The sequence below is a fragment of the Canis lupus genome, chromosome 12, assembly GCF_003254725.2.
Source record: "Canis lupus dingo isolate Sandy chromosome 12, ASM325472v2, whole genome shotgun sequence".
In the NCBI taxonomy this organism is placed as follows: Eukaryota; Metazoa; Chordata; class Mammalia; order Carnivora; family Canidae; genus Canis; species Canis lupus.
Genome location: NC_064254.1, coordinates 10,543,850 through 10,558,895, shown reverse-complemented (window position 1 = coordinate 10,558,895; position 15,046 = coordinate 10,543,850). Strand labels below are relative to the sequence as shown.

Sequence of the window (15,046 nt, the reverse complement as noted above, 5' to 3'; positions counted from 1 at the left end):
TTGTTTAGCATAATACTCCCTAGTTCCATCCACATCATTGTAAATGGCAAGATTTCATTCTTTTTCATGGCTGAGTAATATTCCATAGCGTGTGTGTATGTGTGTGTGTGTGTGTGTGTGTGTGTGTACCACATCCTCTTTATTCATCTGTTGATGAATGTTTGGGGTCTTTCCATATTTTTGGCTATTATGGACATTGCTGCTATAAACATTGGGGGTGGAAGTGCCCCTTTGAATCACAATGTTTGTATCCTTTGGATAATTGTACCTAGTAGTGCAATTGCTGCATCATGGGTAGTTTTATTTTTAACCTTTTGAGGAACCTCTATACTGTTTTTCAAAGTGACCACATCAGCTTGCCTTCTTACCAACAGTATAAGAGGGTTGCCCCCTCTCTGCATCCTCGCCAACATTTGTTATTTCCTGAGTTGTTAATTTTAGCCATTCTGACTGGTGCAAGGTGGTGTCTTATTGTAGTTTTGTTTTGTAATTACTTGGTAATGAGTGATATTGAACATTTTTTTCGTGTGTCTGTTGGCCATTTGTATGTCTTCTTTGGAGAAATGTCTTTTCATGTCTTCTATTTCTTGACCAGATTTTTTGTTTTTTGGGTTTTGAATTTGATAAGTTCTTTATAGATTTTGGTTACTAGCTCTTTATCTGATAAGATATTTGCAAGTATCTTCTCCCATTCCACAGGTTGCCTTTTAGTTTTGTTGATTGTTTCCTTTGCTGTGCAAAAGCTTTTTATCCTGATGAAGTCCCAATAGTTCATTTTTGCTTTTGTCTCCTTTGCCCTTGGAGACATGTCTTGCAAGAAGTTGCTGTGGCCAAGGTCAAGTAGGTTGCTGCCTGTGTTCTCCTCTAGGATTTTGATGGATTCATGTCTCACATGTAGGGCTTTCATCCATTTTGAATTTATTTTTTGTGTGTGGTGTAAGAAAGTGGTCCAGTTTCATTCTTCTGCATATGGCTGTCTAATTTTCCCAATACCACTTGTTGAAGAGACTATCTTTTCTCCATTAGCTATTCTTTCCTGCTTTGTCAAAGGTTAGTTGACCATAGATTTGAGGGTCCATTCTGGGGAGCTCTGTTCTGTTCCATTGATCTATGTATCTGTTTTTGTGCCAGTACCTTACTGTCGTGATGATTACAGCTTTGTAATATAGCTTGAAGTCTGGAATTGTGATGCCTCCAAATTTGGTTTTCTTTTCTGTCAATATTATTTCAGCTATCCAGGATCTTTTCTAATTCCATAACAGATTTTAGGATTCTTTGTTCCAACTCTGAAAAATGCTGAGTGTGGCTTGCTCTTTCTCTTTCTTTCTTTCTTCTTTCTTCTTTCTTTCTTTCTTTCTTTTTCTTTCTTTCTTTCTTTCCTTCCTTCCTTCCTTCCTTCCTTCCTCTCCTTCCTTCCTTTCTTTCTTCTTCTTTCTTTCTTTCTTTCTTTCTTTCTTTCTTTCTTCTTTCTTTCTTCCTTTTTCTTTTTCTTCTCTTTCTTCTTTTTTTAAAGATCTTATTTATTTGACAGAGACAGAACAGGCAGGGGGAGCGGCAGGTAGAGGGAGAGGGAGAAGCAGGCTCCCCAAAGAGCCAGGGAGCCCATTGAGGGGCGGGGGGGGGTGGCGGGGGCCGATTCCAGGATTCTGGGGTCATGATCTGAGCCCAAGGCAGATGCTTAACTGACTGAGCCACTCAGGCGCCCCCATTGTGGCTTTTCTTAATGCATGGAAATGTGTTTGTAGTAATCTTAGTGACAAGAGCAGAGCAGAAGCAGTGTTTACGGACTGATTACAGCTATGTTAAAACCCAAGTGTGTACAGTAAGAGTATGAAGATAATTTACAACAGTGAAAATAGTTGTGGTTTCAAGATATTTTGATTTTTAAAAAGCAGTATTGTATGGGATGCTAAATGAAATTTAGTATCCAGATTGAAAGGAAAACCCCAATAAATCCCTCCATTAAAGGGCCTGGGGATTCTCATTTCAAGAATGATTAAGAATGGCTGCATGGAGAGCTAGATTGGGCAGGATCCTAAGGCCTTGGCTCAGCACTATGGGTAAGAGTGATGCATCTGATTAGTGATGTCTTCCAGGGGAAGGATTAGCAGTGGCAGTGGGCAACCTAGGTCCTTGCCTTATTCCTAAGATATTCCCAGCAGCCATGACTTTTGTAGACACTCTGACAAATGAATGAGCTGTTGAAAGAGCCACGTGCAGGAAGATACCTCATCTTTTAGTTATATGTGGTAAGATTGGGGCAAGTCACTGGGATAGAAGATTGTATTAAACAAATACCGCAAGGGAAGAAAAGGCAAAGTCCTCCAAAATCGGGGTCAGTTTGAGTGTAGGTGGGCACAGCAGGGAAGGTTTGTGGCATTTGGACTGGGTCTTGAAGGAGGCGGGGGTTTTGCAGGTACAGATGCTTGAGAAGGTGTCCCAGATAGAGGGCACAGCATGGATGAAGGTGTGGAGGGTGGCAAATACCAGGCCATCTTGGGAGGGATGAAAGCAAGGGGGTCACTATGGTTACAGGATAAAGCATGTGTAGGTTAGTGATGGAAGCTGAGCATGGAAACAGGATGAGGCCAGACTCAGCATGTTCTCAAGACAAGGGTGATGCGCTGGAATTTTATTTACTTAGGCACAAGTGGCCATTGATGATGAGTTTGGAGGCAGGTGGTGCTCAGAAGGAAATGAGACCAGAGGGTGTTGAGCAAATGCCTCTTTCCTGGGAGACCATTGGCATAAGGTGATCTCAGGCTGGATTTGAGAAGATCCCTTTGGAATGTAGGGGGACATCATAGTGTTGGGATAATGAGGCGGGGGAGGTAAGCCACCCTGATTAAGAACAATTCCATGGGCTTTGGTTACTGTTCAGGATTTCCTGAGCTCTGGACCAGGCTACAGCCTCTGTCCTCTGGGAGCTTCTAGTCTTTGGGGGAGGCAAACATACCCCAGGAAACAACTGGAGACCCATCTGAGAGTGTGTGAGATCCAGCACCAAGGGGAGAGGGTCAGCAGGGGGTGCAGCATTTAGGGGCAGAAGAGAATGTGGGCAGAGTCAGTGGGTCAGGCTCCCTGGGTGTCCTTTGTAGGAGATGGTTGTAGATGACATCTCAGGTGTCCTCAGACTGCACATCCCCACATCTGGGAGAGGCACTGAGGATGGACAGAATTTGGATAGGTAGATGCGAGAGAAGTGGGCTTTCCACTGATTAGTGGCTGGGTCTTGGGGGTCAGGCCAGAGACAGGTGAAGACTTAGAATGTCTGAGGACACTGGGGAGACTGGTTGCTATCAGAAGTTCAAGTTGGGGAGGTGGGGTTGCAGACCCCCTGGGCCTGGCAGCCAAGAAGGGAGCCCTGGCTTGAAGCAGTGGGCCAGGGATGATCTGAAGAGACGTGGGGCCATTGGGGTTTGAGGTAGGCTAGCCTTGCAGCTGTCAGACTCCTAGGGTCCTACCAGATAAAGAAATGGTCCCTGGAGGCCCTGTCTGGGAGTCTGGCAGGCCTCACAAGATTTGGGGAATCCCATGGATTCTGCTCTATTCATAGGATTTGCCAAGCTTGCAAGGACCCTATGCCTCTCTTTGGCCTGCCCTTCCAAATCTGCAGAGCCCTTGCTCCAGGGAATGTAGTCCCTCACTCCCTTGTCTACCATCCCAGAGTCAAATGTGTCCCTGGGGACTGCAGGGAAGAATGGGGGCTGCTTTGGCTTTGAGACACAATCAAGTGGGTATATCCCATTCTGTGCCAATCCTAGGAAGACCTCTAGTGCCCTCTGTCTCCTCCCCCATCCAGGGCTAAGGGAGGTTCTGGGACTCTGGGTGGATAGTGGGTGGTGGTGGCCAGAGGAGAAACTCCCCCAGTGGCTGGATTATATCGGTGTTTGCAGGCCCTCAAGCCCCTTCTGCATGATAAATGTGTTTGGTGCTGAGTGTACGGTACAAGGTGGCAGAGATGGGTTTAGCTTGGGGGCTTTTTCCACTCACCCCAAACTTGGGAGCTCTCCTGTGCCAGGCTTGTGGGCATTTGGCCAGCTCCAGGTCATCTCAGGCAAGAGAAACTTATAGCTGGGAAGCAAGGAGGGCTGGGAGATAAAAGAGAGAGAGGCATGGGTTTGACCAGACTTAGGGGTGAGACAGGGGCACATGAGAGTTTGGAAGACAGTAATGGGGGAAACATTATTTGAGGAAGGTATTTGAGGAACATTAAAGATGGGGGCAGAGCCTCAATGGGTTGGGAGAAGAGAGACAACAAGGAAGAGAGGCTAGGTCTGGCATGTCCCCTCCTCCCCTGCCCCTGCCCCAGGCCTCCTGTAGTTGCTGACCTGTACAAGTGGAACAGCCAGAGGCCAGTGTGATTTACATCATGGGTATGTCCCGAGCACCTGCTGAACTATGATGACAATCTGTCCAATTTGAACCCCATTTGACTGTGGAAGCCTCCAAAGCTCCTGCATATAGCTCTGACTTCAGCCATTGGCACGCCAGCCCCACCACTGGCTTCAGTGCTAAGGATACAGCCTTCATTACCACCATTGGCAGCCTCTCACTACCACATGGTATTACCATCATCTGCTGTACCGGCCCCATCATCCCCAGCCACCCAAACTGCATCCCATGGGGTCCTGGGGGGTGCTGGGATCCAGGACTTGAGTCAGACCTCTGAAAGTGTCACCTACAGACCAATGATTCTCAACAACTTTAACCCTTAAAGGGACATGTGGCAATAACCTGAGATATTTTGGTTCACAACATTCGGACTGCTGGTGGCATCCCCTGGGTAGAGGCCAGGGATGCTGCTAAACATCTAAATAGAACAGAACAGCCCCCCAGCAAGGAATCATATGTTCCAAAATGTCAATAGTACTAAGGATCAGAAACCTGCATATGGAGGTCCTATGCCCTCAGTTGACCTGACTCTGGCCTTCACCCCAAAATGTCACATCATGCCTCTGTTCCTGGACAAGGAGAAATCCTCATTGGTGCATCTTATGGCAACTCCTATTATTCACACTTCTTGGCCCCCCAGCATGTATGAAGAAGTGCAGAAGATCTAAGGTCCTCTGTGGCCACTGTCAAGAAGGAAAACGTACGGAAACAAGAGATTGTGCAGCACAAGGTGCGTCTGGGATTGAGGTCAGGATTTTGCCTGGGGCAGGGAGGCAGGGACTGGGCTAGAACCTGGATGTATAAAGGCAGGAGTGCTCCGGCCTTCACTCCACAACAGCCCCACTTGGAGGGGCTCTTCCTCTGTGGCCAGTTGGGAACCAGCATCATGAAGTGGATGGCGATGGCCTTGATCAGCCTCCAGCTCTTGGAGGCAGCAGTGGTCAAGTGAGTCTGGGGCCTGGCTAGGGGCCACTCCACCTGTCTCTGCTCTGGAGTTTCTGCTGGGGCGAGGAAGGCTCCAGGTGTAAGGTGGGGACTCAGAGGTAGGAGGAGCTACAGCCTTTGCCCTCAGAAAGTGTCTAACTGAACCAAAGGAGAGTTTGTCCACCAGATGCCCTGCAAGTCAGTTAAAAATACTGACACTGAGCCTTGCAGTGCAGAAAGACAGGCTCATTCATTGGTGTGGCACTACCCAGGTGAACGGGGAGCTAATGCTCAGAAGTCCCAGACTCCCTGATGCTTGTAAGGGAGGTTTTTTGTTTTGTTTTTTTAAGATTTATTTATTTATGATAGACAGAGAGAGAGAGAGAGAGAGAGAGAGGCAGAGACACAGGAGGAGGGAGAAGCAGGCTCCATGCTGGGAGCCTGACGTGGGACTTGATCCCGGGACTCCAGGATCGTGCCCTGGGCCAAAGGCAGGTGCTAAACTGCTGAGCCACCCAGGGATCCCCTAAGGGAGGGTTTTTAAGGGAGATAATCAGAGATGAGGGGCTCGAGGTGGTGGGTTCTTCTGAAGGATCAGGGACTGGGTCAACCTCAAGATCAAATGACCTGTCTTTCTGGCACTAGTCTGTCTGGTTTGTTTCATCACCTGTGACTGGGTGGTCCTTCCCTCTCCTACTCTGGCTCTCCAAAACATCTCAGCAATGTGTGTCAGTGATGCTATCTTTGTTAGCAAAAATAAAATCACACCTTGTGATTGTGCAAGCTGATTCATTTCTTTCTCTCTTGAGCCTCATTTTCATTATCTTAAGCAAAGTGTCCTGGTATGTTCCCAATAATCGTTAACTATGGGCTACAGGCCTTTCTGCAGACTTACTCCGCTGGCAGTTGCACTTCCAGGCAAAGGAAAAGCACAGCCACTTCCTTCCCCATCTGAGGAGAAAAGGTGGACCTGGGACAGAGCCAGGGTGACTGGTCCCAACAGACCCTCAACAGCCAGTGTGCATTCCTCCCGCAGAAAGGAACGATTATTTCTGGATGGGCAGGCATTCACTAAAAATTCCCTTAAGGCCGCAATCTATTTAGCACATGGCACAGCGATCTAAGGAGAAACACCAGGAACGTAGTGTCTACATGCTAGGGTGTCCGGAGAAAGGAAGCGAGGAGGCATGGCTCCCAGGATGTCCGGAGGGCGCCTGGCCTGCACCCTGCCTGCTGCCTCACCCGTAAACACTGATGCCCCAGTTGAAGACATGGCTCCTCTCAGAAACCTGCTTGTAACAGGCACATTCTGTAGAGGTGGCAAGCCCGAGCGGCCATCAGTCTTCACAGCTCAGTGTGAACGGGTTTAGTGGAGAATTTGGGGCCCTGAGAGAATGGGGAATCACATGGGAAAAGAAAAGAGGAGTCTGGAATGAGCCTGGTGGAGCCATAGGGACCCCCTAGGCCATGGCAGCAAGCATGTCTTGGAAGAGGAGACAAGGGTGACAGACGCAGAAACCCAGAGCCCCTCAGTTCCAGTTCCAGAGCTGATCTGGGCTCCAGACCACCCAGGCCAACCCCCACACCACCTGGTGTCTAGAGAAGAGCAGTGATTGGCCCCAGGCCAGACCATGAGAAGTAGGGGCAGACCTAGGACCCTGTCTTCTGAGTTCCAGTCTAGCATTGTCCCCTGTACCCATGCAGTGTCACATTCAGCCAGGGCCAGGTGCCTGAGGGCCACCATAAGAGAGGATTGGGGTGAACTCTGCATCTCCGAAATCTTACTTAAAAATCCAGGGTGCCTGGGTGCCTCAGTCGGTTAAATGTCTGCTTTTGGCTCAGGTGATGATCCCAGAGTCCTGAGGTTGAGCCCCACATCGGGCTCCCTGCTCAGTGGGGAGCCTGCTTCTCCCTCTCCCTCTGCCCCTCCCCCTGCTGTGCTCGCTCTCTCAAATAAATAAAATCTTTTAAAAAATGCATATATCCTGGGCTGCCTGGCTGGATGACGCAGTAGAGCACATGACCCTTGATCCCAGGGTCCTGAGTTCAAGCCCTCCATTGGACGTAGAGCTTACATAAGGACAATGCATATATCCTGCCATGGGTGATGGCTGAAGCCCCCCTCCCCTTCCAGGGAAGGAATTTATGGGATGTCTGAGAGCAGAGGGCCAGGGCAGGATGGGACCCATCCTGGAGACGGGGCGTGGGCATGCATGGTGAAAACCGTATTTGTTTTCTGAGTCTTGGAACAAGTTTTGAGAAGAGCTTTGAAGGAAAGAGAAGGAGAGGGAAAGAGAGAGGCAGAGGGAGAAAGAGACAGAAGGGCAGAGCCAGGGAAAGAGACATGGAGACAGAGAGAAAGGGATGGAGCCAGAGCCAGAGCAGGAGTGAGAGGGAGCTAGGCACAGACACAGGGTGGTAGGCACAGGGGACACCAGGGCTGGGGGCCCGAGGCCCGAGGCTGGAGGTGGAGCGGCGGGGAGGGAAGGAGGGACAGACGATCAGCAATGCTGGCGGGAAGAGGGAAGTCCCTGCCCTGACACCAGCCCGTCTGCAGAGTTCCCCTGAGGAAATTAGAGTCCATCTGTGAGCCCATGAAGGAGAAGGGCTTACTGGGGAGTTCTTGAGGACCCCAAGAATGACCCTGCCCACAAGTACCACTCTGGCAACCTCAGTGTGGTCTTCAAGCCCCTGGCCTACCTGGATGTGAGTCCTGACCCTCTGTGGGGGTTCTTTCTCCTCGGTGCCAAAGGCTGATGAGGCTGGTCCCTGGGGGTGCCGCACGATCCTCTCCGTACCCTCCCACCTGGCCCCTGGGACCTGCTCCCTTCTCTCTACCTGCCAGCCCAGACTGAAGGTCTGTGTGTTCTCGGCAAGGATGGAAGATAGGCTTGGGCCTCTGCCTCTGGATCGCATTGTAGGGCAAGGGCTCTGTCCATGGAGGAGGCTCTGGGCCTGAGGGTCTCTGTATCCCTCCAGAGGTAATAGCCTGCCCCATGGCCCCCCAGAGTATGTACCTTGGGGAAATCAGCATTGGGACCCCATCGCAGAACTTCCTGGTCCTTTTTGATACTGGCTCCTCCATCCTGTGGGTGCCCTCCGTCCAGTGCCAGAGCCGGGCCTGTGGTAAGTGCAAGGCTTGCCAGGGAGAGTGGTTGGCAAGGGGAGGGCATTGATAGCCTCGGGGGAAGGAACCAATGAGGCAGGGATTGTGGAGCCTGGGTGCTTCAATCCTGAGAGTCAGGGGCATGTGCAAGACAGAGGGAAGAGGGATCCCTGGGTGGCGCAGCGGTTTAGCGCCTGCCTTTGGCCCGGGGCGCGATCCTGGAGACCCGGGATCGAATCCCACATTGGGCTCCAGGTGCATGGAGCCTGCTTCTCCCTCTGCCTGTGTCTCTGCCTCTCTCTCTCTGTGTGACTATCATAAATAAATAAAAATTAAAAAAAAAAAAAAGACAGAGGGAAGAGACTGGCCCTGGACCTGGGTGGTCTGTTTGTCTTCCCCCTCACCATCACGTGTTCCTCCACCCGCTCCAGCCCACCCCTTTTGCTCCATCCATCCCACTCCATTCTGCTCATTCTGTTCCCTGCCGACAATGCCATTCCGTCCCACCAAGGTCTATAACATTTTTTCTATTCCATCCCACTTCACTAAGTTCTCACAGAGTATCTCCTAGACACTGGTCCCTGTCTTACAGTTGTGTTTGGATACAGGCCATGCTCCCCTCCTTTAGGCTGCTCTGGTCCCTGCCGGAGCTTTGGGGTTTGGGTCCTGACACTTCTTGTCCAAAGAGTCCCTCATAGGCCATGTCTCAGGTCCTGGCATGGCCAGGTTCTTGATGGGGCAAGTGGGGGGGAGAATGCAGGGATGCCTTGGAGGTTCATTTGCTCCTAAAGCTGATGGTAATTTTTAGGCACTTGCCTTGTGCCAGATGATCTGCAGGGGGCCAGGGAAACAGAGAGGGATTCTAAGCAACCTGCCTACCAAGGGTCACAGTCAAAGGACCACCAAGAGTCTGTAAGACGGGGCTTCGAGGCCAAGGCTGGCCACCTCACATGGGTTTTCACATCTTGGGAATCCCCTCAGCCAGGCATCCCCTGACTGCGTGGCCAGGGGTGCCGAGGCTCCAGGATGTGAGTACAGGCCAAAAATCGGGTGGGCAGCCCTCCACCTGCAGCCTGCCTTGGCAAATCCTCCTTCCCACTGTAGCCAGTCACCCCCACTTCAACCCCAACATGTCCTCGACTTACTCCAGCAATGGGCAGATCTTCTCTGCGCAGCATGGCAGCGGCAGCCTCAGTGGAGTCTACGGCTATGACACTGAGGGTGAACCATGCTGCAGGCTGCTCCCTGCCTCAGGGTGTGGGAACTGTCCCCAGGGCTCTGACCTGGGTTGGAACCTCCGAGGCCTCAGAGTCTGATGGGAGCTTCCAAGGAGACCCTGAAAATACAGAAAAACATTTAGTGCTCTACCAAGTTCAGGCCAGGACATGAGTATGCCAAGCGCTCCTTCAGGTAGTCAACCAGCCCTCGCTGAGCGCTTCGTGGGCCAGGCACCCAGGACACCCTGATGAATGAGATGACCTGGTCCTTTCGTTAAAGAGCTTAAAGCCAGGATGGGGGGGAAGATGGAGGTGAGGGTGCTACAGCGGTTAGGAAAGGCCACTTGAGAGAAAACATGGCTCTTGTAAGATGTTCAAGAAGGCAAGGGGCAGGGATCAGGGAGGGACGAACGAGGGAACCTTGAGGGTCTTTGTGGAGAGGGTTGTGGGAAGGTGAGTGGAGTTACACTTGTCACCTCCCACCGCCTGGGTGTGTCCCTTCCAGGTCCAGAGCATCCAGGTCTCCAACTAGCAGTTCGGCCTCAGTGAGCATGAGCCAAGTCCCTACTTCCTCTAGGTCAGGTTTGATGGCATCATGGACTTGGCCTACCGGGCCCTGGCAGAGGGCAGGAGCATCACAGCCCTGCAGGGCATGCTGCAGGCAGGCCTCCTCTCCAGTTAAGTCTTCAGCTTCTACCTGGGCAGGTAAGAAACTGCACGGGGGTCCTTAGCTCCCAGGCAACTCCCTCCTTCCTCCCCAGACCCTGGATGGGTGGGCTTAATGCTTTGGGGTTTGGCGGCCTCCCAGCAGGCATTTGGCTCCAGCTACTACTTGTGTCCAGAACTTTCCTCCTGGGCTTCTAAACCGTCCCCCTGTCCACCCACTTTTCCATCATCCCTGTGTCTGTCCCCAGCCCACTCAGATTTTTCTTTGTATTTCATGGTCAGTTTAGAATCTTTCCCTCATCTGGGTGAACTTAGCTTTAGTGTGGCTGCTGATTCTCAATACCACTGGGATTTACCTCCTGCCCAGAGCCACAGTTCACTCATTGCCTCCTGAGCAAATGTTTTCTACCCGGACACTTCTTTTGTATAAAAATCTACTGCCTCATCTCCTTTGATGTATTGTTCCAGCCAGGTGCCAGAGTCTTCCGGTCAAGGTTCATCATTTGTCCCCAGGAAGGTGTTTTCCTCACCACAAACACAAGCAATGCAGCCATTTAGTGTGGGAGCCAGGTGGTGGGGGCGGGGTGTGTGGCCTGGGATGATGGGCTTTCCTTCTTTCCTCTCCACAGTGAGCCAAACACCTTCTGGAGATAGTCAGCATCTGCTATCCGGCCTTAATCACTAGAGTGACTTTCAACAATATTTCCCTGTTCCTAATGTTGCTGACTTGGTCTCTACCTCCAGTTACAATTCATTTTGAGTTTAGCCCCTAGAGCTCCGCCCAATTCCACACTCAGATTTGGCTACCAGGGGAGGCTGAAAGGAGGTGGACTATTCTTCCCTCCCTTGGGCCAAGGCCCCACCTCCCTCCAGTCCCAGCAGAAAAATGTCAACCGGGGTGCAGGGTCAAATTCCCAGTGACACACAACACTAGCAGCAAGAAGTGAACGGGAGAGAGGAAGGGGTGTGAGACAGGGTGTGGGCCACACAACCAGCAGCCTCCCCAGAGGCAGGGCCTTGACGGCAGCATTACCTAGACCAGAGGCACTGGGAATTCTAAGGGGCTCTGCTTGGAGCCGCAGTGAGAAAGGGGGACAGAACTCCTTCCCTCAGGGAGGAGGTCTGAAGGGAGACACAGCCCTGCCCCCAGGGATCCCCAGTCTGAGGGGAGACACAGCCCTGCCCCCAGAGAGCCCCAGTCTGCAGTGGGTGGGGGAGGGAGACACAGACCTGCCCCAGGGAGCCCCAGTCTGAGTAGGTGACATACTCATGCTCTAGGGACCCTCAGCCTGCAGCCAGGGCAGGATCTCTCTTTCCCTCTGAAGGCGATTGCTGGACCGGAAATCTTTTCTATAGTCATCCCTGACTCACCCTTCCCTTTGCCTTCTGCAGAGATAGGAGCTCTCAGAACAGAGCAGTTCTCATATTCAGAGGGATGGACCACAGCCTGCACAAGGGAACCAGTCTACTGGGCCCCAGTCACCCAGGAGCACTACTGGCAGATTCGCATTGAGGAGTGAGTGTGTGCTGGGGACGTGAGGAAGTGGCAGGCTTTGAGGCCTTTCATGGCGTGCGTGCATGCACACGCGCGCGCGCGCACACACACACACACACACACACACACACACACAGGTTGGTACCGCTAGGAGGTCGGGCTAGGCGACTCCTGAGGCCTGCCCTTACAAAGCCACAGATGTCCTCTGTTGGAGATTGAAGGCCCACCTCAGCCTGAAGAAGTGGGTGAGGTGGGGACAACATAATAGGGGCAGGTCTTAGAATCTCAAACATTATAGACTCTGTGGTCCAACACTGTGTGTTACAGGTTGTAAACTATGGTGAATGTGGGGGGATTAATGTGCTCAACGTACTTACAACCATTCAGTGACCCAGGCTTTCAGTGTTTCTAGAACCTTCCTTGCAACTTTTAAGAAAGACATTCCATGGCCATTTAGGTGTCCTTGGACAGACTGAGCCGGGGGGTGGCTGGATTGACCTCTGCAGAGTCCTGACCTTCCTGAGGTGTACCTTGATTCTGTGGCTGAAGCTGTTTATTCCTCAGAGGCCGGGAAAGCCCACCTCCGAAATGCCCTGAGCTGGAGTTGCTAAGGGCGCTCCTCTCCTCACCATTCAGGTTCCTCATTGGCGGCTGTGCCACCAGCTGGTGCTCCCAGGGCTGCCAGGCCATTGTGGACACAGGCACATCTCTGCTCACTGTACCCCAGCAGTAACCTGAGTGCCCTTCTGCAGGCCATAGGGGCCCAGGCGGACCAATATGGACAGGTGTGTCTGGTGGAGGCATCCCCCTCTTTCGGAGAGGTTTGTTGGGAAGCATTTATGATTCTTCCGGGAGTAGCCCCACTCTTGGCCTCTGTGCTTCCAGCTGCCCAAAGCCCTGGAGGTGGTGGGGGGGTGTTGGGCTGGAGGCCTGGAGACTGAGTCCGGGGTGTGGAGGCTTGTGCTGAGGGGGTAAGGGGTGGTCATGACTGGTCAGAATTTCCTTGGAGGTTTGGCCCCTCCAAGGAAACGGGTTAAACTCTTCCCAGGCAAACTAACCAGAACGGGAGGCCAAGCAGGGCAGCAGGGCCCGGGGCGCTGAGGTGAGGAGGTTGGTAGGTCCGCTCGGGTGGACCTCGAGGCACCTGGGCCCTCTTCCTCTCTGCAGTTTATCGTGGACTGTAACAACGTCCAGAACCTGCCCACCTTGACCTTCCTCATCAGGGAGTCGTGTCCGTTTCTCCCTGCCATACCACTCCTTCCTCTTCACAGTGAGTCTGTGGGGACGCAACTGGGGTGTGAGGGGGGCCTGGGAGCCGCTGGGTCTCCTTATCATGTACCATTTCCTAGCTCCTTGCAAGCGCTGCTTTATTTTTTCCACTAGCTGGCTCCAAATCCCTACTCTGGCAAGAGGCTGTTAAACAGAAGAGTGTCATCTATTATCGATCACTATTCTTAATTGGTGCAGAAAGGCATCGGGTTGGTTTGTTGAGCGCTGACATGTCAGCACTTGGGGAAGCATTGTGCCCACACTGTCCCACTGAAGTTTCAGGACATTCCAGGAGGGAGATGCTAATTTCTATTTTACAAGTGAAACCTTGGAGGTCTGGAGAGGTTGAGAAACTGACACAGGGCTACACGGCTAGTCGGGGTGAAGCTAAGGTTGGAAGCCAAGTTGGTGTGGCTTCAAGGCTTTGCCAGCAGGCTGACCTGCTCCACGTCGGGAGCAAAAGGGAGTGCGTGGGAACTCAGGGGAGAGGAGGCTGCAGGTGGTCACCGAGGTCTGCATTTACCCATTGCAGAAATCCCTCCTACTCTGGGGCTCAGTCAGCCTGGGGGGCCTCCAGGGGAGCACACCTGGCTCCCTCATTTCTGCCTTTGTGCTCAGGGCTGAGCAGTGCCCTGTCCATGTGGGAGCCAATGAATGAGCGCTGCCCTTCCGTGTTGTGCAGGAAAATGGCACTTGTGCCCTGGGGGTCCAGGCCACCTACCTGCCCTCCAGCAGTGGCCAGCCCCTGTGGATTCTTGGGGTTGTCTTCCTCAGGTCTTACTACTCCATCTTTGACATTGGCAACAGCAGGGTGGGCTGCGCCACTGCCGCCTAGACTCAGCGCCTGGACGCCTGGGCTTCCTTCTTCCTCTGGACTCAATCCCTCCCCACAACCCCCACCCTACCCTCGCCCTGCAGGAGGTTCCCTGTGTGCTGCTTCTCTGGATTCTGTCTTCTTTTGCTGGCTTCTGGACTTTCTGTCACAATAAATAGTTATTCTCCTTGTTGGCCAGCGTGTTGTTTTTAGAAGGTGGTTGTGGCCTGTAAGGCAGCTCCTGGTCACAGGGAATGGGAGGGAAGAGTGGGAGTCGGGGCAGATGTGCCTCTGCTGGACCCTGTTCTCCCTCAGAGTCTGGGAGGCTTGTGGGGGCCAGAGAAGGGTATCATTGAGATTCTAAGAGAGAAGGGGCATAACATAGGGCTTGGGGATGGGCCCTGTACCCTTCAGACTTGGGAGTCTCTCTACAGCTTCTCTCTGGAGAGAGAAAAGAGTGGTAGTGACGCTGAGGCAGGACATTCTTTTGTGAGGGGCCAAGGAGCCCAACCGCCACAACCCCAAATGTTCTGCTCACTTAATTGACCGAATGACCAGCAGAATCACCCCAGGCAAGTCTACTACCTCTGTGACGAGGGCTTCCATGCCTCCCATACCTAGGCCTTCATTTTGTCACCTGTGATTGAATTTGCACTAGGAGCTTCTGAGAAATGCTAGATGCCTATGTGCACTTGTGACAGTCATGGGTCCTTCTGGAAGGGGGATAATGCTACCAAAACCTATTTCCAGGAGGGCTCCAGGAGGTTTGGGCTGAATGAACCTGATCATATTTTCACGTAGAGTCCTATGCCCCAAGGTCTGTATTTGAAGAAGGACTGGCCCTCACCTGTGGATAAGAGGGAAACTACTTGAATCACATGAGATCAAGCCCACTTGCTCTAAGTGAACAAAATAAGATATTTTCGCCCTCTAGACTTCATTCTATTCTTTTTAGGAGCCACTGGGTAAAAGACCCACAGTCCTTGGGCAACACGTATGGGGGATAGGAGGAAGGGGAGCAAGCAGAGAAAGGTGCTCAGCCCTGTAACTTCCAACAGGGAGAAGGATGTGAAAATTTCTTCTGGGCATCATCATAGGGTGGAGAGGGGGCTGGTGGCCAGCAAGTTAGGACTGATGAGGCTTGAGGCGGGGTATTACTG

The 15,046-nt window shown here is 52.1% G+C and overlaps 1 protein-coding gene across 1 annotated transcript; it reads left to right on the top strand.

Annotated features, from left to right (window-relative positions):
- The first annotated feature begins 3,075 nt into the window (after positions 1-3,075).
- PGC (progastricsin) lies at positions 3,076-14,018 on the top strand. The gene is given in 13 exon segments (XM_049092601.1): positions 3,076-5,340; positions 7,877-7,939; positions 7,941-8,025; positions 8,328-8,445; positions 9,530-9,735; positions 10,148-10,365; positions 11,722-11,767; positions 11,769-11,824; positions 12,440-12,533; positions 12,535-12,588; positions 12,971-13,027; positions 13,029-13,073; positions 13,755-14,018. Coding segments are annotated over 13 exon segments (1,344 nt in total). The 5' UTR covers positions 3,076-5,191; the 3' UTR covers positions 13,908-14,018.
- The last annotated feature ends 1,028 nt before the right edge of the window (positions 14,019-15,046 follow it).